Source organism: Trichosurus vulpecula, chromosome 1, assembly GCF_011100635.1.
Source record: "Trichosurus vulpecula isolate mTriVul1 chromosome 1, mTriVul1.pri, whole genome shotgun sequence".
In the NCBI taxonomy this organism is placed as follows: domain Eukaryota; kingdom Metazoa; phylum Chordata; class Mammalia; order Diprotodontia; family Phalangeridae; genus Trichosurus; species Trichosurus vulpecula.
The window spans coordinates 53,371,023-53,395,604 of NC_050573.1; the positions used below are offsets into that span (position 1 = coordinate 53,371,023).

The 24,582-nt window shown below is 45.6% G+C and overlaps 1 protein-coding gene across 3 annotated transcripts; it reads left to right on the forward strand.

Moving 5' to 3' along the window:
* The first annotated feature begins 1 nt into the window (after position 1).
* On the forward strand, positions 2–23,592 carry RNF126 (ring finger protein 126). 3 transcript variants are annotated; one of them, XM_036741493.1, is made up of 10 exons: positions 28–107; positions 15,731–15,789; positions 17,255–17,318; positions 19,214–19,458; positions 19,853–19,921; positions 20,027–20,096; positions 20,981–21,074; positions 22,039–22,154; positions 22,285–22,405; positions 22,662–23,176. In XM_036741493.1, exons 1-10 carry the CDS (start codon positions 33–35, stop codon positions 22,874–22,876), a joined length of 1,128 nt encoding a protein of 375 aa, XP_036597388.1. In that variant the 5' UTR covers positions 28–32; the 3' UTR covers positions 22,877–23,176. The 3 variants fall into 3 exon arrangements, with proteins under 3 accessions (XP_036597390.1, XP_036597388.1, XP_036597389.1); XM_036741494.1 differs by having other exon boundaries at positions 22,715–23,176; XM_036741495.1 differs by having other exon boundaries at positions 2–107; positions 22,285–23,592.
* Positions 23,593–24,582: the final 990 nt, after the last annotated feature.

The following is a 24,582-nucleotide window of genomic DNA, read 5'->3' on the forward strand; positions in this document are numbered from 1 at the left end:
TCCGGGGGGGGAGGGGTGGGGGGGGAAGGGAAATGGCGGAGGCTTCGCCGCAGCCCGGACGGTACTTCTGCCACAGCTGTTCGGCCGAGATCTCCCCACGGCTGCCGGTGAGCTCAGGGGTCAGGGACTAGCACCAGCACCGGGGACCAGGCTACCACCCCCCATTCCTCGGGCCGGGGCCTGATAGGCCTGAGTCCTCTGCCTTTCCGCAGGCCTTCTCTCTTCCCCATTCACCCCCCCTCTTCCCGGCCCGCTCTGTCTCCCACCAAGGCCTGCTCCTTCCCACGCCACCCTCGGGTCTGCCCCCTCCCACCCTCAAGCCCGTCCCCTCCCACGTCTGCCACCTCCTGGTCTGTCCCTCCCCATGTCTGTCTTCCCCGCCTGTCCCTTCTCATCCCCCCCCCCCACCTGCAGCTCTCCTAACCCCGCACCCTCCCACGTGTCTCCCTAGGCCTGCCCCCCCTCCTCGCTGTCCAGGCCTACCCCCTCCCTGGCCTGCCGGCTTCCTGCCCGGGGTTGACCTCCCACGCTCCCGGGCCTGCCTTCCCCTCCCCCAATTGTTTGCCCTCTCCCCCTCTCCTCCCTCCCGCCCTCTCTCACCTCTACCCCCATAAGCCTGCCCTTCTCACCCCGCCCCCCCCTCAGCCTGCTCTCCTCACTCCCCCCCCACCCAGGCCTGTCCGCTCCCCTCCTTTAGCTCCAAGCGCCCAGGCCCTTCTCTTTCTTCTGGGCTCCCCCCCAGGACCAGCTTTTTAGTCTCTTCTAGCCACCCCTCACTCCTGGACCTCCTCCATTTTTCCCTCGGGCCCTCGGGGGGGATGGCTAGGAACTGAGCAGTGTCTCGGGCTGGGAGGAGGTGGGAGGGTGGCTTCTGTCCCCTGCCCAGAAGTGTGGCCGCTTCTCCCTTCACTTCCAGACCCCCCCCCCCCCTTTCCAGGGCATGGGAGCTGGTCCGCTTGGAGGTGAATCAGCCCCCAGGAATGCTTAGGGAACCGGGGGTGAGTCTGCCCAGCCCCAGGCGAGCTCCCCCTTCCCACCTTCCAGGCCTCCCGCGGGGGGTCCTTCAAGATTGGTCACTCCCCCGGGCTCCCTCGACCTGCATTCCTTTTTGCAGGCCCAGCTTCCTTCCCTCCCCACTTTCTCCGGCTTTTAAAAATTTGAAGTGGGGAGAATCAAGGGTGTGAATAACTGCGTAACTTACTTGAAACGCGTGTTAGTTTCCTAGTATTTCCCGAGATCTATGAGAACTCCTTCTGGCTTCCTGGCACTGGCTGTAGGCTTGGGAGACGGACCCCCCCAGAGTAGAGGGCTGTGTTTCTGGGGGCATAAGTCCTTCTGTTGGGGGACCAGCTTTGGCTGCTTCACTGAGCCATACCCCCGAGGCTGGATTCTTTGGGCAGAGGATCAGTGAAAGGCCCAGAAAGTACTCTGATGGCTGAGAAATGGAGCTGCAGGCTTGTTCACCAGTGTGTTGCCTATTTAGGCCTAAGCTCTAAAAGGTGTCAGTAGTGTCAGAGGATACAGTGAAAATCTGTTTATTTCTGTGTTTTCATCTGTGTATTATGTGCAAGGAGAGGCACTCAGGAATGCCAAGACCAAAAAATGAAATAGCCCCTACCCTCAAGGAGCTTATGTTCTACTTAAAGTAAAAGGCACTGTTATAGCCGCTAGAGCCTCGGAGTGGGAGTCAGGAGGACCTGGGTTCAAACCCTGCCTCAGTCACTTGCTAGCCGTGTGACCCTAAGCAAATGACTTAACTTCTCTCTGACTCCGCTTTCTCATCCCTGAAATAGGGATATTAATTAGCAAGTGTGAACCAGTGAATATGAATTATGTACAAAGTAAATAAGTCATTTTAGGGGTGGAAGAGGAAGGCCTAGAAGGTGGCACCTGAAGAGGAGCTGGGGATGCCCAGGAGGTAGAACTGAGGCTAGAAGAGAAGTCTGCAGATTTGGGCCAAAGTGTTGAGGGAGAAGGGCCTGTAGGGAGAATGGCCATGAGGCCAGCCTGGTTGGGACTCCTTGTGTTAAGATGAATGATGTGAAATTAATCTAGAAAGAGCGATTGGAGCCAGATTTTTAAAAGTTTCATTGAATTTTTTTTTCAATGAATGAACAAAAACCCTTTATAATCTGGCCCCTTCTTATCTTCCTATTCCTTCGTTCCCTCCCTGTATTCTATGATCCAGTGACCATGGTCTTCTTGCTTATTTATTCCTCAAACAACAAATAGTCCATCTCCCTCCCTCCTTCCTCATGGCTTCCCTTTCTCAAGTCTCTCCTTCTGCAAAAAGCCTTCCCAGTCTTCCTTATCTTCCCTCTGAGATTATTTCCAATTCTTTATATGTTCTGTTTGTTCATAGTTGTTTGCAGGTTGTTTCCTCCAATAGACTATGAACAATTGTTGCAAAGATGCCAGTAGAACTCCCAGGCATCAAAAAGAAAAAGGCAGAATAACGTCTCAGAAATGGGAGATTAATAGTTACTAAAACACCATTCAGTAGTTATAACCATCATGCTTTGTGCCCATGGCTTGTGCCTCCATTCCAAGCTTTATTTTTTATTTAGTATATTGCTCCTTGGGAACATTATGTTTTGCTTTTCTCTGTATACTCAGTACTTAGGGCAGTGCCCAGCACATAGGAAGCACTTAATGCTTACTGATTGACTCCCTCCCATCACCTCCCCCCAGTTGGGGAACACCCCACCCCAACCTTCATGGCAGGTATTCATCATCAAGCAGAACGGATTCCTGAGTTAGCTATGGCCAAAAATTATGTCTGATCTGCATCTTGAGTCCCTCACCTCTCTGGGAGGTGGGTAACGTGCTTCATTATTGGTTAGAGCCAGATTTTGAAGGACTTAAGTGCATAAGAATAAGTTTGTGTTTTACCCTTCAAGCAGCTGGGGGACCACTGAAGCTTCTTTTGCGAGGGACTGACGTGATCAGACCTGTACTTTGAGTCTGTAAATTTGACAGCTCTGTGAAGGATGGATTAATAAGGGCTGTTGCAGTAGTTGACTCAAGAGGTGATGTGGTCTTGTGAGGTGGAGAGATGGGGATGAGGGAAAGGACAAATGGAAAGAAAAGTGATGTCCTTGACAAAAATAGGGTAGTTATAAAGAGATGGAGGGGGTGATAATGACCTCTGTTTTGTTCAGAGGATGCTTAGCCTGCTGGTAGTCACTTCTCTTCCAAGGAATGTCCCAGGTCCCAACAGCCTCACCCAGGGAAAAAACCCACCTCTGAAATAAGGATATTTCAGCCCGTGTTTCTTTTTGGAATGTGGTTAGAGGAGTAATTGTTCTGTGGAATGATTTCATGATGGCTATATGATACTTAGTCTGGTTTCTAAGAAAAAAAGTTTCTAGCTTAAGAAATTAGGTTAAGCAATGTAAAATTTAAATCCTTAAAATCCTTAGGAATACCTCTAAATTCTGCTAGTCTGCAATTTGTTTTTTTTTTAACTGATTCTTGTGTTGATGCCAACTGTGTCTGTTTTTTATAGTTGAATGGGTTTCAAAGTTGTCACTGTGAGAATTGGAATAAATGATGTTTTACATCCTAATAAAAGGAATTGAATTTTAAAAAAAACCTCTGATATCGACCCATTATCCCCATCAACATGTCACATATACATGCACCTAAGACCTTCAGGGCATGGATTACCTGAGTTACTCATGCAAGTCTTGATGAACTAATATGTTTATTGGGTACTTGCTACATTAGACAAGTAGTGGACTTTGACATAAGAGTCACTTCTAGTTTGGGAATTTAGGAAAGGAGGTGCCGGTATTGGAGCTAGGCCTTGAAGGCTAGATTTAAATGGGATGGAGGGTAGGCAAAGGGAAAGGTCAACATAAATGTAGATCTGAAGAAGTTCTGGGCATGTTTGGAGAATTAGAGGGCACTAATTGGATCGAAGTTAAGCAGTAATAAAAGACAAAGTAGAAGACAGGACAGATCATGGAAGGTCTTGGGTGAGTGTAGCAAGGGGCCATTGAAGGTGCTTAAGGAGAAGAGGAATGTCATCAAGGTTCAAGAGGGATTATTAACTTGTGAGGAGGGGTGGGAGGGGAAACTTTCTTGGTATGGTTCCCATTCCTTGGTAGGGTTCAGGACGAAATGGAGACCACTTAAATGCAGTCATTTTAGGACCTTGGTGGGCACTATAGTGCTCACCACTATGTGTGGTGGGTGGGGGGGGCGGGGTTGTCAGTCCTCCCATCGAAGGAGGCAACTGAGCTGACCTTTTAAAGAAACTAGAAGTCTAGAGCCTTCAGGTCATGCCAATCTGGCTGGAATGTCGAGGATGTCTGGGGGAGGCATCAGCCTGCCAAGTGAAGGGGAAGCCAGATGATTTGAATTGATGTTTCAGCATAGAGGCAGTAGGGTGCTACTGAGACTGTTCTTGATCTGCTAAGGGACATGTACAGGCCTGTGCTTTTAGGACTGTCACTTTGGAGGATGGGTTGGAAAGGAGAGGCTGCATGAAAGGAGGGCAGTTAGAGATATTGGACATGGAGCCAGGAATACTTAGGTTTGAATCCCCCTCATATGCGACATGTATGATCCTGGGCAAGTCATTTAATTATCTGATCCCAATTTCCTCATCTATGAAATGGGGCTCATAGCACCTCCCTCACAGGATTACTGTGAAGAACCAAGTAAGATAAATAAAATAAAGCACTTTGCAAACCTTGAATCGTTGTATAAAATATTAGCTTTTGTTATTAAAGGAGGTCATTTAGAAGCCAAATGTAATATTAAGACAGGGTTCCTCAGTCTTAGTCAAAGCCACATAGCTAGGACATGGCAGGATTTGAACCAGGTCTCCTGATTCTAACCTTTCCACTAAACCAAGATTAACAGGAGGAAGGTTAATATAAAGCTTGTAAGTTGAACTCCAAAAGTGGGTTAGTCTGTTATCAATCCATAAAGCGAATAGTAATCCCATTACATGGGCAGCTAAGGGTCAAAGTGGGTAGAGTGCCTATCATGCCTAGAGTCAGGAAGATTCCCTCCTGAGTTCAAATGTGGCCTCAGATACTTACTAGCTGTGTGACCCTGGGCAAGTCACTTGACCCTGTTTGGTTTAGTTTTCTTATCTGTAAAATGAGCTGAGGAAATGGAAAACTACTCCAGTATCTTTGCTAAGAAAACCTTAAATGGGGTCATGGAGAGTCAGACACAACTGAAAAGCTACTAAAAGACAAAACAGTCTCACTATAACACAAATCCCTGTTTACCTCCTAGGCCTGGAATTCTCTCTCCTTCATCTGTCTCCTAGCTTCCTTTGATCCAAGTTAAAATCCCACCTGATTTCTGTAATGCTAATCCCTCTGTGACTATCTCCAATTTATCCTATGTCTTGTTTGTACATAGTTTTTTTGCGTGTTGTCTGCTCTTTTAGACTAGTACTTGGCATATATTAGGCATTTAATAAACACTTGTGAACTTACTGATTGATGAATATGCCAAAAATGTCAAGACCCAGGGAATTTAGAGTTCTTTGTCACAGGATTTGGCTCAGCAGTCTGTTTTCCTCTCTTCCTCAATGTCTTTCCTCATACCTGGGGCTGTTAAAAATTGTAAAGGAAAGAGGTCCTGCGAAGGAATTGCCTTTCTCAGGTGGAAGGTGCAGAATACATTCATTCCATGAATTAAGGAATCCCCAAAAGAGATCCCCTTTGAGTGAGAATACCTATTTCATCTTAAACAGTTCTGCAGTCATGGTGAGTAGAGAAAGGCTTTTGACTTAGCTGACATTTTTATGGCTTATCTATTTGGAGATCCCTGGTCTGTCAGATGTGACTTGTCCTGCAGTTTTTTGCACACATAATCTCTTATATTTATGTAACACTTTAAATTTTTCAGTGTTCTTCCTCATCATTCCTGTATTGTCAGGAAAAAACTCAACCTGGTATTATAGAAAGAGTCCTTAACGTTCTTTTCTGAGGGGAGGAGGAAACTGGAGCTGCCTGTCTTCCCCCAGGCTGGGAGTTCCTCAGCTGCTGACTAGATATCCCACTCTTTATCAGAGCAGGGGAGCTTCCACTGACTCCATTGCCTACGTGGGCCATTTTGCTCCTTTGTAAGCAGTCTGGGTTTCTCATGAGTCAGCTGAGGAGGAATAAATGAAGTCCTCCTTCAGGGGACTAGGAATGGATGGAAATTGCCATCATGGTGACACAGAGTAGAAAGAGCTCAACCTTTGAACTAGAGAGCCTGGGATTGAGTACTCAGAGCTGCTGATTATTATTACCTGACATGGGGCAAGTCTCTGAACCTCTTTGGGGTTTGGCTCCTCATGGTGTGGACTGTGTAGTCTCTAGGATTCTTTCCAGCAATAAAGTTAGCATGAATGTTAGGTGTATGACCTATGGCAAGTTACTAAAACTCTTTGGTTCTCCATTTTCTCTTCTGTCAAATAGGGATGACAGTGACTGCATCACTGGACACAGGGTGGTGTGAGACTCAAGTGAAAGAGTATATTGGAAAGTACTTTGAGCAAGGTTAAAGCCCTCTGTGGAAGTGTTGGAGAGACCGGTTTTGGTTCTGTATAAGGAAGAACTCATAACAAAATTGTTCAAAAGCTGGATGGGCTGCCTTGGAAATAATGAGTTCCCCATCACCAGAGATCTTTAAGCGGAGGCTGGGCCATCACTTGCTATGCAAAGACCACTGAATTTGTGATCAGAGCACCTATTTCAGTCAGGGCTCTGCTAATCACTGTTACCTGTAGTGAGGCAAATCTCTTCTCTCTTGAGTTGTAGTGTCCTCATCAAAGAGAGCTTTGGACTGGATGATCCTAAAGGTCCATTTCAGCTGTAAATTTCTAAGTGTTATCCACAGGAGTCCCTTTCCTTGTGGATGGTGTGTGATACACATGATAGTTCTTTCTGGTAAACTTACTGGAAGGCTGTTGGACCCCAAAGTTTGTCATCTAGTAGTGAGCCTCTGGGCCAACTTCCATAAAGAGGATTGGTGATTTCCCCCAGCCTTCCCAAAGGCCACTAATAGAGGTATGTAGGATTTTCTGTGGAGTTTGGCCATGTATAATGAGGTCATAGAGAATGTCATTGGGGGAGCACCTGCAAAACCTACTGTTCTCAGGATGGTGTGCATTCCTCTGTTCCTCATCACTGAAGAATTGGGCCTTGTGATAAAATAAAATGATCCTGAGCCTGAGCTGGGCCCTTGGGTCCATAGATCTTGGTTCTCCTCCTGGATTTGTTATTTCTTCCTACTTTTGTGACTTTCAGACAGTCAATGAAGATTTATTGAGCACCTACTATGTGCTAAACACTGGAAATAAAAAGAAAAGCAAATCAGTCCCTACTTTCAAGGAGCTCACTGTCTAATTGAGGAAACAATATGCAAATATGTACAAACATGATATATACAAGATAAATTGGACCCAGTCAACAAAGGGAGAGTACTAGCATTAGGGAGTTTCTGCAGTCTTTTTTTTTTTTAATTAAGATTTTTTATTTTTAGTTTATAGCACTCAGTTCTACATGTTTTTGAGTTCCAGATTTTCTTCCCCTCCCCCTTTCCCCCCAAGACGGCATGGAATCTGATATATCTTCTACATGTACCTTTTCATTAAACTTAAGATGTAAAGAGTAGTGACCAATTGAATGACTCATGAGAAAGAAGAAACAAAACCAAAAAAGAGAGCAAATCGTTTGCCTCAACCTGCATTCAGACTCCACAGTTCTTTCTCTGGATGTAGATAGCTCTCTTCATCATGAGTCTGTATTGCTGAGAAGTTAGTCATCACAGAATCAATATGTCTGTGGTTGTGTACAATGTTCTCCTGGTTCTGCTCCGCTCAGTCATCTGCAGAGTCATCTTATAGAAGATGGGATTTTAGCTGGAACTTGAAGGAAGGCAGGGAAGCCAGGAGACAGATGAGAGTGGAGAGAATTCCAGACATGGGGGACAGCTGAAGATGCCTAGAGTCAGGAGATGGAATGTCTTGTGTGAGGAACAGAGACAAAGCCAATGTCACTGGATCACGGAAAACGTGGGAGTGAGTAAGGTATAAGAAAACTGGAAAAGTAGGGACAGACTAGGTTATGAAGGGCTTTGAACGCTAAACAGGGGATTTTCTGTTTGCTCTTATAGGTGATAGAGAACCACTGGAGTTCATTGGCCAGACTTGGCAACAGTTTGGATATGGGGGATGAGTGATAGTGAGGAGTTGAGGATGACACATCTAGGTGGTGAGCCTAGGTGACCGAGAGGATGCTGGTGCCCTCTGCAGAAGGTTTTAGGGGAAGAATAATGAGTTCAGCTTTGAACATGCAGAGTTTAAGATGACTACAAGGACATCAGTTCGAGATGTTCAGTTGGAGATTGGAGTCAGGAGTCTCTGAGCCTCCTATTTTTCATTCGTAAAACAAGGGCTTTGCACTATGATCTCAAGGTTTCTTCCGGTTCAGGCAGTGAGTGTATGTTTGGACACACGGGGACAGTGATAGCACCTACCTCACAGGGCTGACCTGAGCATCAAACGAGACAGCACAGCTATTCGACCTGCCCTTCAGAGCCAAGGACTACATGGGATTTGGTCTGACAACCACTTCCTGTCTGTAGCAGGGCACCCTCTGGTTTGCCTCAGGATGCTTTTGAGGTTAAAGTCAGATAGAGTAGTTGATTCATATTGTGTTTTACCTCTTTTTCCTCCTTTGATCATCCTTGTGAAGTTGGTAGTAGCCTCACTTTACAGATTAAAGAATCATATATTTATAGTTGGAAAGAACCTAGAACTAGTCCATCCCCTTCATTTTATAGATGAGTAAAAAGGTGCATAGAGGTGAAGTAACTTGACCAAGGTCACACAGATTATTAATAGCAGGACTGGGTATAGACCCAGGTCTGATTCTAACATTAATGTCTTTTCCACCACATATTATACCACAGTGTCTTTGCAATTTCCATCCAATCCTCTTACTCCCTTGGAGAAAAACTTGAGTAATTCCTTCTTAGTTATCTAATGACAAAACCATGAACAAAACCCAATTATAGAGATGTATATATGGGTTTTTGAGGAGGAAGGGACCTTAGAGCTAAGTTTCAGAGCAGAGTAAGAGATTTGTCCAAGGTCATATTTGTACAATAATTCACATTTAATAAGTGGAGGTATTGGAATTTGGACCCAGGTCTTCTGCTTAGGTTGGGTTATGTGGTCTCAGGTTTCTTCCAGCTCCAGTAGCCTCTCTACTACACTACACAGGGCTACATAAGATATTGAACTAGATACTAGAATAAAGATCATTATCAGGGAAATACATCATCTGGATAAAGGTGGACAAATCACATAGGGAGGGTGAGGGTGGTGGACAGCCTGAGTATTAGTATCCTCTTTGTCAAAAGACCATGGAGAAAGGCCTCTAGCAAGTTGGGTGGATTCCTTATGGCAACCCAAAGGAAAGACATGCATAAGAGTCTCTCACAGGGTGGGCTGTGACCTGCATTGGTTATTGGGATGTCCAAATCGATGAGTAACAGGCTGTTTTTGATCATTAAAACATAGTGTTTGAATATGGTAGAATTGAAAATCCTAACTGGTCATCAGTCCCATGGCTTGTTCCTTCTCCTTCCAATTTAACATTTATTGAACACGTACTTTGTGCTGCAGGAGGACACTGTTAGATGGTAGGGATTCAGAGATAGAAATGGTCCAGTCCCCGCCCTCAAGGAACCATTCATCAGCCCTACAAAGAATGTGTGACTTATTACACAAATGAGTTTTAACAGGCATAAGGCTACCATAGGGCTTGGGATACCCTGTATGTAATAAGGTTGATGGGGGCAAAGGAGAGGTCCAGATCAGCCTTAGGAAAATTGCTCATCTAGGAGGGGCAGAGAAAGCTCCTGATAAAGGGAGTGAGTTCTGGGTATGGGCAACAGCTTAGGGCTAATGCTCAGAGCCACAAAATGCAGTGTTAAGTATGGAGAACAGCAAGTAACTCAGTTTGGCCGGAGTATGGATTAATATAAAATAAGGTTGAAAAGGTGAGTAAGAGCCTTAAAGCCAGACTCAGCTGTTTGTGTTTTATTCTGAAAGAATTAAGGAGTCAGCAAGGTTAAAGCAGGAGCTCCTTGAGGGCAGGGACTGTCTTTTGCATCTTTGTATCTCAGCACGGTGCCTGGCACACAGTAGGTGCTTAATAAATGTTTATTGATCAGTTGAGCAGGGGAGTGACCTGGTCATTCCTTCCTGTGCCTTAGGAGTATTATGTGGACAGCTTTGTGAAGGAGAGACCTGAGGTGGGGAGACCAGCTGAGTCCCAGTGGGCCACATTTTGGGCCCAAGCTAGGTCGGTGGCAGTGGGGGTTCAGAGAAGACCTGATGCCCAGCCACAGGTTAGTATTTGTCCCTCAGTGCCAGGTCCTGCTCCCAGTGCTTGATGGGAGTGCTTTTGGTAAAGCTGAAGAAGCCTGTTTGCAGCAAGTCAGGGCCTCTTCCCAGAGCATTGGCTTGTCTCTAACTGCAACCATACAAGATTATCCAGCTCTCACGAGTTATGTGGCTGGCAGGGACCAGCGCCTTTTAAGAACTCTGGTGAAAATTAGGCTGCCTTGCATGCTGTGCCACCTTGTCGTTGGCACAGGCTCGGGAGTGTTTCTCTGTGGAGATATGGCACCTGCCACAGACTGGCAAATCTTGTTCTCCCAGACTTTCTAGAAAGGATCTTGCCTGAAGGCAAAGGAAAGCACTTCTATAGAATGATAGGATTTTTACTTTTATGGAATAATATGATTTTAAATTCCTAAAACTAATTCTTCAGAACTGAACAGGAATTTAGAGCTCATTTAGCCCAACCTCTTCATTTTATGGAAAAGGAAACACTCAAGAGAAAGGGGGTTGATTGGCCCAAGGTCATGCATATAGACAATAAATATAGATGCTGGATCTGAGCCCAGGTCATCTGACACCAAGTGCTCTGCTCATGTCATTAAGGGATAGGTTGGGATGGGGACTGCTACACCCATAAGTTCATTGACGTGGGGAACTTCTGGATGTGGCAGTTCCAACTAGCACCATTACTCCAATCGACAGTCTTAGAGGCGTGCCTAGGACACGGAGGGTCAAATGACTTGTCTCCAGTCCCTTAGACTGTTTGTGTCAGAGGTGGCACTTGAAGCCATGTTGAAGAAACATTCTCGAGGTGAATCAACTCTTGGGCTTCAGGAAGGTGTGCTTTCAGTTACAATGGATCTGTGCAATGCCAGCTTCTTACCAAGGCTTGTCAAGTCAGCAAGCATTAAGTGCCTACCCCGTTCCAGGCACTGTATCAGGTGCTGGGGATATAAAGAAAGGCACACAAAACAGTTCCTGCTGTCAAAGGAGCCCACGGTCTTATGGGAGAGAGACCATGAAAACAGCTATATATAAGCAAGCTACATATAAGATAAATTGCAGGTGAGCAACAGAGAGAAGGCACTGTTATTAAGGGGGATCAGAAAGGCTTCCTGTAGAACGTAGAATTTTAGCTAGGACTTGAAGCAACCCAGGGAAGAGATGAGGAGGGAGAAAATTCCAGTCATGGCCAACAGCCCTTATGTAAGGAACAGCAAGGAGGCTGGTGTCCCTTGACTGCAAGAATATGATGGAAGAAGACTGCAAAGCTGGGAAGGAGCCAGGCTGTGAAGGGCTCTAAAAGCCAAACACAGGGTTCTGCATTTGATCCTGGAGGCCATGGGGTATCCCTGGAGTTTATTGAGTAGGGAGAGGATAACCTGGTCAGACCTACACTCTAGGAAGGTTACTTTAGTAATTGAGTGGAGGATGGACCATGAGTGAGGTGAGACTGGAGATGGCGAGACCAAACAGAAATGGTCCAGACATGAGGTGATAAAGCTCTGGACCAGGGTCGTTGAAGTATCCAAGGAAAGAATGGGCCATATACTAGAGATGTTACCAAAGTTCTAATCCACGGGACTTGGCCTCTTGTTGGATATGGGTGGGAGTGGGTGGGGAGTGAAGGATAGCCTCTGGGACTGGGAGGGTCTCTCTACCTGGCCTCACAACAGCATGCTTCTTTTTTTTCCCTCCCTAGGCTGAATCAGTCTGACCTCATGTTTTTTCTATTATCTTGACTGTATTAGGGGCTCATCCTCTGAAGTCAAAAGAAATGGCATTTGTTGTCCACACTGCAGAGGTTCAGCAGGACATTCTTATCTCTAAAGAGGAACCCATATGCAGTTATGGGAGTTGTCAGCTCAGGTGCACAAAAGTTGGAAAATTGGGACTCCTTAATAGTAATTTAAAATTATATTCACAATTTAAACCCCCAAAAGAGTTTCCATATATAAAAGAGAATACATAAAGAAGATTCCATATAAAACTGGAAATCTACATTTTATTCTGCTTGCTTTATAAGAGTTCATAATAAATGCCACATATTACTTTCAAAACTCTCCTCTCCCTTTCTTTTAATGGCCCTTTTTTGCATCACTATTTCTTCCTCTTCTCTATCAGATCTCCCCCCCCCCCCCGCCCCGCACACTCTCAATTAAAAATTGAGAGAAAGAAGAAAAAAATCCTTGTAACAAAAAAGCATACTCCAACAACAAAACAAATATAGTAGCTTAGTCCAGAAATGTGTGTTTCTGTGCCTTGAGGTGATCGTCCCTTTATCAGGAGGTGGATCTCTGGAAATATTGGTTGGTCATTGCATTAATCAGAGTTCTTCAGTCTTTCACAGTTTTTTTTTTAACAGTATTTTTGGCCTTGTATAAATTGTTCTTTTGGTTTATCTCACTTCATTCTGTTGAGTTTGATGCATTTCTATACAAAATTCAACCTCATATGTATTTAACCCTCCACAGTCTATTTCAGCAAAGAATGAAGTTTCTCTGACGCCTACTCCTCACACCTCTTCCTCCATGTTTGTCTCCTCTTGGGACTTGCGCAAGTCCTACCAGCTTCCTTCTTTTCACACCAGAGAGCTCCTCATTAGTGTGAATAATGAATTCCAGGGAGTGGTCACATGTGTGTCATATATTCCTTTTACCTTCCTTCTCTTTAGCCTTTTAAAATGGTCAGAACAGAACCAATCCACCCTCTAATTTTCTTACTTAACTCTCAGTTCCCCTTAAAGACATTAAAGTTCAAAAGGTACTTTTTATTTATTCTCCCCTTATTAGGATGCTAACACTGCATCATACAGTTCACATCACACAGCCTTTTTCAGTTGTTCAAATAAATGTACTTTTCAGGGTTTCTCTTGGCTTGTGTTTTGTATTCCAAAGTTCCTACACAGTGCTCCTCTTTTCATCTGAAATGCTTAGAAGTTCTCTCTTCCATTAAAGATCATTAAGACTATTCAGCTTTACAGGTTAAGTTATTTGTTGTATTTCTCTTTTGGAATATTGTATTCCAAGATCACCTCCTCTTTGAAGTAGAAGCTGCCAGGTCTTACATGATCCTGACTGGTTCCTTTGGTACTTGAACTAGCTTCTTTCTGGGTGTTTGCAGTACTTTTTTCTTTTGTGTAAGAACTCTGGATTTTGGCTGTTACATTCCTAGGACTTGGTCCTCACTTTGCCCTCTAGGCTCCTAATTCCAGAATTTTTTCATTTATAATTTCATCTCCAGGATTTTTAAAATCATGATTTTCAATTCTTTGATTATCACTCCTTGACCTGTTTTCCCATGTCAGTTATTTTTTATTATATCAAATTATCTTATATTTACTTGTAATATTTTTTCAGTCCTTTGAGTTCTAATATTTATTTTCTCATAGAATCATCAACTTATATTTAGTCTGTTTGGGTTTTAGGGAATATGTAAATTGTTTAAGAATTTTCTGTTCCAAGCTCTCTATTCATAATCTTTTTCCCAGAGCTTTTATGTCTTTTTTTTTTTTAATTGCTTCATTTCTTCTAAGTTTTCATGTAGTCCTTGTAGAAATTCCATTTTTTCTTAGAGTTACTGCTTGTAGTTTTTATAGCTACTTCCTCCTTTTGGGGGGATGTCTAAATCAACAATTATCATTTGTGCTTCTTTGATTTACTATCTCTCTAGCTTTAGTTCCTGAATTGAGGCTTTGTGACAGAACTAGGCCTTACTCCCTATTGTACTTTTGGTGTGACCCTGCTTGATTCTACTCTGGGTTCTTGTGTTGACCTCATCTTCCAGGGTTCAGGCCTCCTAGATCTCTCAGATTCAGTATTGGGTCTTCAAGACCCTCTTAAGACTGAGTGTTAGAGACCTCAGAGCCCTGGAGTATGGCCTGTCCCAGTCTGAGCACTGACGTGTTTCTCTGGTCACTGCTGTTCCCTGGGTCTTCCAAGGACCCCACTCTGGGTCTCTCTGACCTCCCTGGGTCTTTTTCGGGGGAGCTTTCCACTTTTGCTACCTACAGTCAACATAGCCCAGTAGGCTACATTTGTCTCTGGCCCTTTGGTCTTCCTGGAAGTCTGGGCTTGTTTGCCTGTGCTCTGGGGTGACTTTGCTGGTGACCTCCTTTCCTGTTGGTTCTGGTTGACTTTTTGTGTATTTCTGGGGTGCAAGAAGTCACTTCTTGTAGTTTTCTTATTGGCTTTCTCAATCAGTGTTCAGTCTGGTGCACATTTCAGGTTTTTGCCAGGATATGTATGTCTTAAACATAATTCCAAGGAAGGTATAGGGCAGAAAGACTTAACTCTAAATTGTTTGAAGGCCTACCGTCAGAGTCCCTTGACTTTGGAGACTGAGCATTAGAAGTGCCAGAATAATGTCTTAAAGGAATTGACTTGTGCATATGTGTTTTGGAAGCATTACGATCCTTTAATGTAAGAGTGTGTGTGCTGGAAGGGCCACTGCACAGGAGGCCCAACAAGTGACATAGAGTGCTTGAGCCCATGGAAAAGGCTACAAGCCTAAAACTTGTCAAGATGAAATTGTGTGATTATAGGTTGTAAAATTCTTTGTATTTGCCTTTTCTCAGGAGCCTAATATTAAATAATAGCTTATGTCAATAGAGTTCTTTGTGGTCATAAAATGCTTTACATCCATTTTCTCATTTGGCTCTTGGATAGTTCATAAGAAAGCAGCTGGGTAGGCCCCATTTATACAGCTGAGGAAAGTAACCCTGGAAGCTTGTTCTGATTTCAGGCCCATTGTTCTCCTGTCGAGAAGCTCCCCTTGGTGCTTGCTGCGTTGGGAAGAAGCAGCAGCCTCAGGGTCTGTCTAGCAACATTTTTCCTAAGCTTCCTCTGGCCCCTGGGTGTATAGACTAGTTATAGAGAGCGTTCTCTGTCTAGTTATTTTGCTTTGCCCGCTTGGCGGGATGGCAGCTGATGAAACTGTCAAAACTTCTGATTTCAGTGGTGTGGAAAACTCCTTCCACTGGTGCTGATTGGCAGTTTATCTGTAGTTTATAGTCTTCTTGGGGACACTTTGCCTTTAAGTAGGTTTTTTTTTTTGGAGGGGGGGAGGCAGGGCGGTTGGGGTTAAGTGACTTGCCCAAGGTCACACAGCTAGTAAGTGTGTCAAGTGTCTGAGGCCGAATTTGAACTCAGGTCCTCCTGACTCCAGGGCCGGTGCTGTACTCACTGTGCCACCTAGCTGCCCCCTTTAAGTAGTTTTAAGGTCACACTGATTGCCATGTCCCCTGTCAGAACCAAGGTGGGGGAAAACCCAGCAGCTCAGGGTGACTGAAGCAGGTTATTTCACTGAAAGTCCACTAATTATCTTTGCCATTCACTTTTCTGTGTCTCTTTCCTCCAGGATTATATCTGCCCAAGGTGTGAGTCTGGTTTTATTGAAGAGCTTCCGGAAGAGTCCAGGTCATTATCCTGCCCTTTGTCAAGGTTCCCAGTTTTGTGGTTCTCTTTCATGGCCTTCCCAGAGAAGACAAAGTATCCCTGTTTCGGGCTAAGGATGCCTGATAGACTCTTTCCTCTTTCCCTAGAAGCCAAAGCTGACCCATTAGTCTCACCAAGTTCTGAAGAGGGTTCAGGGAGAGGGATGCTATAAAGGGAATTCCTACCTTGGAAATGATATTTCCCCTAAAATGTCCATTTAAGCCCAGGTGTAGCTGTCATGAAAAGAAATGAGTGCACTTTGTGCTGTGTGTAGAAAAGTGTGTAAAAAGCTCACCTCAAGTGAGCTGCCTTCCCCCCTGGAAGATGCTGCACCACTCCACCAGAACTGTGGCCTGACATGAGGACCCTCTGCACCTTTTAGGAGCCCAGGGAAGTGGTGCTGATTGGGTAGCAGGGCCCTGCAGCCAGGCAGAGCAACCTTTCCTTAGCCAGGCACACACATTGCCACACATCTCTCTGAACTTGGCCTTCCTTTCTTTTTGGTCCTCCTCAGAAAGAGCAGGGAAGTAAAAAGTGCTTATGTGTGTAAACTTGGTTGTCTGGGTATAGCTGGTAGATGATACCTTAGATAAAAATGGATGCTTGCCAACAATGGAGTGGGCTCTATTTGACCTTCTGGCTATTGTGGGGGGTGGGGTGGCACTTAAGCAGTAAGTGTTTTTCAACCTTTTCCCAAGGTTGACTTAATGGGTGCAAGGCACTATTCTTTTAAGTGGACCTGAACACTTGTAGCTAGAAGTAGCATTGTTCATGAGAGTGACCATTTGTTTTTTATTGAAATTACATTACCTTAAGTTGAGGATGTTGAAGAACTCGATTGTCTCTTTACTTAGCTAAAGGACTGTCAAATAGAAGAGAGCAGATCTCTGCCTGAGGCAGGAAAGAGGAGAACCAGGATCATTGGGGAAAATAATTGGGAGGCAATTTCAGCTCCATATAACTACATAGCATTCAGAGCTAACTTTTCAACTAAATAGACTTTTGTGAGGGAGTGATTTCTCCATCACTGGGTATGTTCAGGCAGAGTCTGGATGACCTCTTGTTAGGGGCTTTATAGAGAGATTTTGTACTGATGGATGAGTTGGACTAGATGCCCTCAGATCTATCTCAGTTCTAATTCTATAAAATTTAGTTAAGTAAATACACATGCAACAAAGAATTGAACAAAAATGAGGGAGAAGCCCATGGAAAAATAAGAAAGCGGACTCAAAAGACCAGAATAATTGTGTCTAGGCCAAAGAAGGGAAAACAGCTACGGTGTTCAGAGTGGTAGGAGATGCTTGCGTGGGGCTAGTATTGGGTGTGATTCCCGTCATCCCACAGCTCTTGCTGTAGATGCAGGGAGGGGAGGAAGAAAGAGTGTTTCAATTTGCCCTGACTTGGTATTTTCATAATCCCTTCTAACATGTGATATCATTCTCCTCAGAAATACTGAAAATAGTTCCAACTCTGCTACAGCTCCCACGGATCAGAACAGACAACCATTTGAGGTAAGTGGGAAACTGGCGCCCCCTCTTCCCACCCCCACCCCCCCAGCTTCCTTCTGGCAGGTTTGGCCAGCACATGCACACACACACATACACACATGCACACGGACACATGCACACATGCGTGTCCACACAGCCCTTCCTCCCCTGAGGGAAGAGAAGTGTCCAGTCATCCCAAGTCACCCACTCAGAGCCAGCACCTGTATTTGCCCTAGGTATCATCCTCTGAGAATGGATCTCTGTGTCATGTATCAGAGTTTGGCTGAGTGACATCTAAATCCAGGCATGTTTCAAAATATATCAGGTGGGAAGGACCAACATTCTTCCACAAGAAGAATCTCTCGCCATATTTAACCTTTTAGGCCAATGTATGATACCTTGGACAACACTTGATGTTTAGTGGTTTTAATGACTTGGCATTTGAAACTCAGTCCTGATTTGTCTGTGTCCTCTTATCTACTCCTCTCTCTTTCAGAGAGACAGCTCAGTATAGTGGAAAGAACCTTTGATTTGGAGTCAGGAAAGACCTGGCTTTTAGTTCCAGCTCTGCTACTTACCTGAGTATGAGACCTTGAGCAAGTCACTTCCTTTCTCTGAGCATCAGTGGATTATAAAGTGCTTTATAACCATAAAGTGCTATAGAAATGTGAGCTGTTATTGTTATCTCATTGATGAGACGAATCAAGGCCATAGGACCCTTTTCAGTATGGCCACCTCTATATCATCACCACCATCAACAGATATCAGTTGGACACCTACTATGTGCAGATGCTGGGGAAAATGCCTATTCTCAAGGGACTTATCCTTTACTCGGGGAGATAGAACATAGACACAAAGGCAAATACCGTATGGAATAGATGTGATGCCTAGTGAGTCACACAGATGGAGGGCTCCAGAGAGGAGATAACTGGGCCCTAAAGAATGAGATGAACTTAGATAAGCAGAGTGGAGTAGAGAAGACTTTGCAGGAGAGGTAAAGGAGGAGATGGGGGTACAGAGAGAGCTGGGGAAAGAAGGGATTCATGGAAACAGAGTTTGGAGGTAGAAATATATTAGACATCCTTAGGGATCAGTGAATTTGCCCGGTTTGCCTAGAGTGAGGGGATCAGCATGAGTACAGTGAGAGAGAAGGTTGGAGACTTCGGTAGCAGCCAGGCCAGAAGTGGGAATAGAACGTAGACCTCACAGGTTTGATCTGGCACATCTTCTAAGCCCCTTGCTGCACACCAGCAGTTGGATGAGCAGGACTTCTTAGATTGTGTCTTTGTGTTCCTACCCACAGAATTGCCCTAGGGTAGTCCAGTGGTCTGGTCTTACCCTCCAGACTACTTATGAGTCATCCTCTCTGTCAGGTCTGAGCTCTAAAGGGAGAGCCATGCATGCAGGGAGCCACAGGCATTTAGAGCTCCATGGAGTGGACCTGGGTTAGGCTTAATTGAAGTTTTAGGAGAACATGATTACTATCTTCAAATATCGGAAGGCAGGACCCTCATGAGAAAGAGGAATCAGGCTTGTTCTGTGTGGTCTCAGGTGAGTGCCAGAAGGAGAACCTGGCAGAATCACCAGGAGGCAGGTTTCCAAAGATGAGTACTATCTGTCAGTGATGTGGGGGGGCCTGCCTTCTGGAAACAGCATGTGCCCTATCGCTAGAAATGGTTGATTGGAGGCCAGTGATGATCACTTGCTCAGAAGATGGAGGATCGTGCACTTTGAGGGATTGGACTAGGGGAGCTTCCAAATCCTTTACCACTCTTAAGATTCAGTCTTCTTTCCTTGTCAAAACACAGTGCTTTACATATTACAGGCACTTAAAACATGTTTGTTGGCTTTAATTTATTGTTAAAATGATCACTACCCCACCAGGCTCCTCTCACCTAACCTTCTCTCCCCCTCTGTAGAATGTGGATCAGCATTTATTCACCTTGCCACAGGGCTATGGCCAGTTTGCCTTTGGGATTTTTGATGACAGCTTTGAATTTCCCACATTCGGCTCTGGGGTGCAGTCTGAGGACGCCAGGGACTCGGAGAACAGGCGGGAGAGAGAACACCAGTCCCGCCACCGCTATGGCGCACGGCAGCCACGGGCCCGCCTCACTGCACGGCGTGCTGCAGGCAGGCATGAAGGCGTCCCAACGTTAGAAGGGTGAGAATCGGGGCTCAGGAAAAAATCTGCAGTGATTCCCAACTGTTGGTATAGCGTCCCACCTTTGGGGTGCACAGTAATAATAGTTTATACTTCTATAGCACTTTCCAGTTTTCAAAAACACTCTACATTTGTGATCTCGTTTGAGCCTACGACCCTCGGAGGTAATCAAGACAAGTGTTAATGTTCCCATTTTGACATTGAAGAAACTGAGGCCCAGAGAGAGGAAGTGATCTGGCCAGGATCATATGGCTTGATTCCAAAACCAGTGTTCTTTCCATCATACCACATTGCCTTTCCTCTTGGTTTCAAATTTTCAGCCTTTCAGAAAGGCTCCTTTGGCTGCTTTCTCTTTTGAGTCTGATTTTTCCTTTGCTGTTTTTTTTTCTTTTAGGATTATTCAGCAATTGGTCAATGGAATCATTGCACCGGCAACAATACCAAACCTGGGATTGGGCCCTTGGTGAGTCAGGAAGCATCAAATGTGAGCTTTTGGTGGCTGTGCCTCTCTTCTTCTTCTCTCCCTCAAATCCATTTTAACCTTCCGTCTTTTCTCTCTGTTCTTAAGGGGTGTTTTGCATTCAAATCCAATGGACTATGCGTGGGGTGCTAATGGCCTGGATGCGATCATTACACAGGTAAAAAGCAGAGTCTCAAACCCTGGGGCTTGTCTCCTTGCCCTGGAAGAGGCAATGGGGGCACACTGAATCAGCCAAGCTTCTCGCTGGGCTGCTGCATGCTGCTGGCTTTTGGCACTGGGCCTTCTTTGGGGCAGGGAAGCTGAATACCCTGGAGGTTTCTACAGCTATGGGATCATAGGACAGGAAGGGATCCCCACATTGAACTTCCTTCCCCATCCCCCAAACTGAAATCCTTTCCTGTTCTTTCCATTGAAGGAAAATGACTGTTCAGATACATGCTGTGTTCCCTTTTATCTTCAGTAACTCTTCCTCTAGGAAAAGTTCTGTTGTTGGAAAACAAATGGCCTGAACCCTTTGGAATTCTTGCAAAACTACCCTGGCTCCTAAGAAGTAGCCCCAGGGTCTCTCACGACTTTATTGGGAAAGGCAGATGGTGGCCCTCCTCTTCTTTGTGACACCCTGGGTAACTAGAGGCTGAGCAGGGGCCAGTTTCATTGGGTGAGATTAGCAGCACCCCAGACTAAATTGGAAAAGTCAGCTCAGCTCGGTCCAGCTGATTCCGGAAGCTTACTCCCCTGATCGTGAACAGAAGAGTGTTTTGTTTTGCTAGGCAGGCTTTCCCAGAGACTTGGGCAAAGGATACGTAGCAGATTGTAGGGCTTTGGCAGGCAATCTGTCCTTGCTTTTCAGAGCCTAAACTGACTCCAGAAGGGCCCAGGAAGAGGCCTTCCCTGGGATTCAGGTGGCAGGATTGCCTCAGTTACTATCCATGGCCAAAAGCAAGACCCCAGACACATTGAGCTCAGTGAACTGATTTCTTCTGGCAAAAGAAGCTATGCCCCAGACCAGGGATCTCGGCACTCTCGCCTCTTGTCTTTCAGCTCCTTAATCAGTTTGAAAACACCGGTCCCCCACCAGCAGACAAAGAGAAAATACAAGCCCTTCCCACCATACAAGTCACAGAGGAACACGTAGGTAGGTACCCCAGCCTCAGCCGGGAGGGGCACCTTGGAGGCAGAAGGCTGGGCCTGAAGATGCTGCCAAGCAAGCCCTGGCCTGGGAACAGGGAGAGCGAAGGTCCAGACCTGGCTCTGTGTGGCCTTGTGCAAGGTCCACTCCCCTTTTTGCACTCGAGTTTTCTCACCTATAAAATTCAGTTGGACAGATAGTCTATGGAGGCTCCACTGGTGTGTGATTCTTTGGTCTGGAGCCTGTTTTTGAACAGTGACAGTGTTAGGAGCAGTTTAGTGGGTCCAGAAACCTGAGGAGACTATTGTTAATCAGTTGTGTTGGTTTTTCTGTCTCCCTTAACCTGGAGTATGTTGCCCTTTTCCCTCTGCTCTCTGGTAGAGCAAGGTAAACACCTCACTGACTGAGATGTAATATCTAGTTGTATTTTGAGATATCCCAATTTAATAGACCCTTTCTACTAAGACATTCCCATAACGTCCTTTTGAGGTAGGTCAGGACGGATGTCTGGGGGAGAGTAGCTTACTGAATTGAAGAGCATGGGGCTAGGAATTGGGAAACTCATCTTAGATCTCAATTGCATTTCTCCTTCTGAGACTACTTCTAAGAAGGTTGGACCCTTTTCAAGAGGGTTGGCTCTCTAAGGTTACTTCCAGCTCTAACATTCCATCATTGGCAGCTTCCTGGGGCTCCTCAAAAGCCTTGAGTGGTTTGACTTAGCTTACATGGAGCATGTCAGTAGTGTTGATTTTGGAGACAGATGGATGGAGCTTTTATTTCAAAATCAATACCTCCGCCGGTTTTCTGGGAGTTTAAAATAGAGTTGTTGAACCACCCTGTAGGACAGAATTGAACTGGGGAGCCAGCAAGGAATGGGGTTATCTTTTGTCTTTTTAACCATGGGAATCTGAGGTTGTGTTCTGGGGTTATGAGGTCTCCATGCTAATTGTCTCCTTTTTCCTGCTTTCAGGTTCAGGGTTAGAATGTCCCGTATGCAAAGATGACTATACGCTGGGTGAGAATGTCCGGCAGTTACCTTGCAATCACTTATTCCACGACGGCTGCATAGTCCCTTGGCTGGAACAGGTAAGTTGGCATCTGGGGCCACCCACACCCAAACCCCTGCATGAAGAACCTTTAGCATCCTGAAGCCTCACTTTCATTCAGATATGAGTTCTAATTCTTTTTTCTCTTTCCCACTCTCCACTTCTCAAAGCATGATACCTGCCCAGTGTGTCGGAAAAGCTTAAGTGGACAGAACACTGCCACAAATCCCCCGGGACTGACAGGAATGAATTTTTCTTCCTCCTCTTCCTCCTCCTCCTCCAGTTCGCCAAGTAATGAAAATTCAACAAACAACTCGTGAATCTCACCACCAGCCAGTCCAACCAACCACCCCCGACCTTCTTCCCTCTTTCCCCTTTGCCCCCAATCCTACCCTGTCCATTGCCCATCTGCTTCCTGGTCAGAGGGAGCAGCTAATCTTCCCCCACCCCACACTGAACCCAGGAGACAGAGTGGGGGGAAGGGGGAGGGGGCGGGAGAGACCCCAAGACCCCCCTTTTTTTCTTTCCTTTTTTTTTTTTTAACAAGCTTTGGAAGCACCAAAGGCCTTTAGACCTGTTCCCCCCCTCTCTGCCCGCCAGTCCCCAACTCATCTGACGGTTCCAGGGAAGCTCTGTCTCTCCTGCCAATTGATGGCTACCACTGCGCTGGCTATAAAGCCCCCAGGTCACATTAACTGTGTTTCATCAGTCTGGATCCTAGCAGGTACCAGGTTGTTTGAAATGAAGGGTGGATGTGGCTAGGCCATCTCTGTGGTTGTGGATTTGAGATACTTTTCATTTTCCCCTTTCTCCCCAACAGCCCCCCTAACCTTTGTAACCCCCTCAGAGGGAACATAGACAATGCTCCCAGGTGGGAAGGCCGGTGGAGTGTGGCTGTTTCATTGCCATCCAACATGCGAACTGTCCACTCCCCCTTCAGCTGTCCTCTCCCCCATCATCCTGTCTGTCTTTATAACCTCGCCCTCTAATGCTCAACAACGGAAAGGGTTTTTATAATTTTAAATTATTACTGCTATTAAATAAATGGACGTTTTAGCTCAACAAGAGGTGATGCATGATTTGTGGAAAACAGGGTAAGACTCTCCTAGGGCAGTGCAGCCCAGTTGTCGGCTGCTAGCCCAAGAGGCTGTCACTCCCCAGCCTCCACCATGCCTGGCTCCCAGGAACAAAGCCAAGAACCCATTTGGGTCTGGCATTTAACCTCCTCCAACCTCTTCTCCCTGACATCTCTCCATTCCCCAGTCATCCCTTCCCCTTTGCCCCTCCTCTCCTGCCTCACTGCTCGGATGAGCTCAGAATTACGTCGAGCACTGGGACTGGGACCACAACAAGGACCAGCAAAAAGAAACTGCCCGAGTGGTCAGTTGCTCTTACAGATTTTTTTGTTTTGTTTTTTTAAAGAAAGAAAGAAATGTGTATCTTGAAAGCTATTTAAAAATACAGCTACTTCAAAACGAGAAGCAGATGCTTTGGAGTTTTCCTTAGACACCAGGTTCTTGTCAAGCCTGGTCGTGTTGTGTGTGTTTGTCTCGGGTCCATCAGGCCCACCTGTTCTGACGGGGCCCCTCTGCTTTCCCTGGGCATCTCCACCCTGACTTCTTACCAGGAGGGGCATGCAGGCAGTCCCTCCTCAGTCCAGTTTTGCTTAAACTGTAAGCTGAACAAGGTGGACTTGGTAGACTAATTTTCCCAGCTCCAAACTATACCACAAGACCTGCCTCTCCAATAGCAAAATGTGTCTAGTCAAGTACTTGGATGGTAGAAACCCTGGGAGCAAAGTTGCCATCCATAGCCCCCGATTGATGGAGGGGTGAGAGCCACAGTTCATTGAGAAGAAGACAGAAGAGAAATTGTGGGTTGGGGTTTCCTAGGTCTTTGAAGGCTGAGAAGACCTGAGTGAGAGTTCTCATTGGTAAGGCAGCTGGTGGGTGAAACTGATGAAGCTTAGCCAGGTGACCATGGCTGAACTTGTAAAGACTGACTTGCTCACACATCCTTTCCTCCTTTCAGCAGTTGTGGAAGCTGAGGAAGGAACTCATGTTTGAGGAGGTTTTCTAATATAGTGGAAAGTGACCTGGGCTGAAAATGGGGAGACTTGGGTTTCTGATCTCATCTCTACAGAGCACTGAATCTTTGCGTAGCTTTGGGCAAGTTAATACTCTCTGCCTCGGTTTCTTCCTTTGTAAAATGAAGAAATTGAACTTGGATGAATCTCTGAGGACCCTTCCAGGGCTGACATTCTTACATTCGAACCTGTTCAACGTTTGACCATACCTTCCTTCCCCCTAACTTTTCAGGAAGTAGTCAGTCCATTTGGTTCCATGCCTTCTTTCTCCAGGAACAGCCAGACAAGCTTTATGATCTTTTATAGAACAAGATTTGACTCATGCTTCCAACTGAAGCCTCTGAACCCTTCTTATCCTAAAAGAGATGCAGCTGCTGTCTGG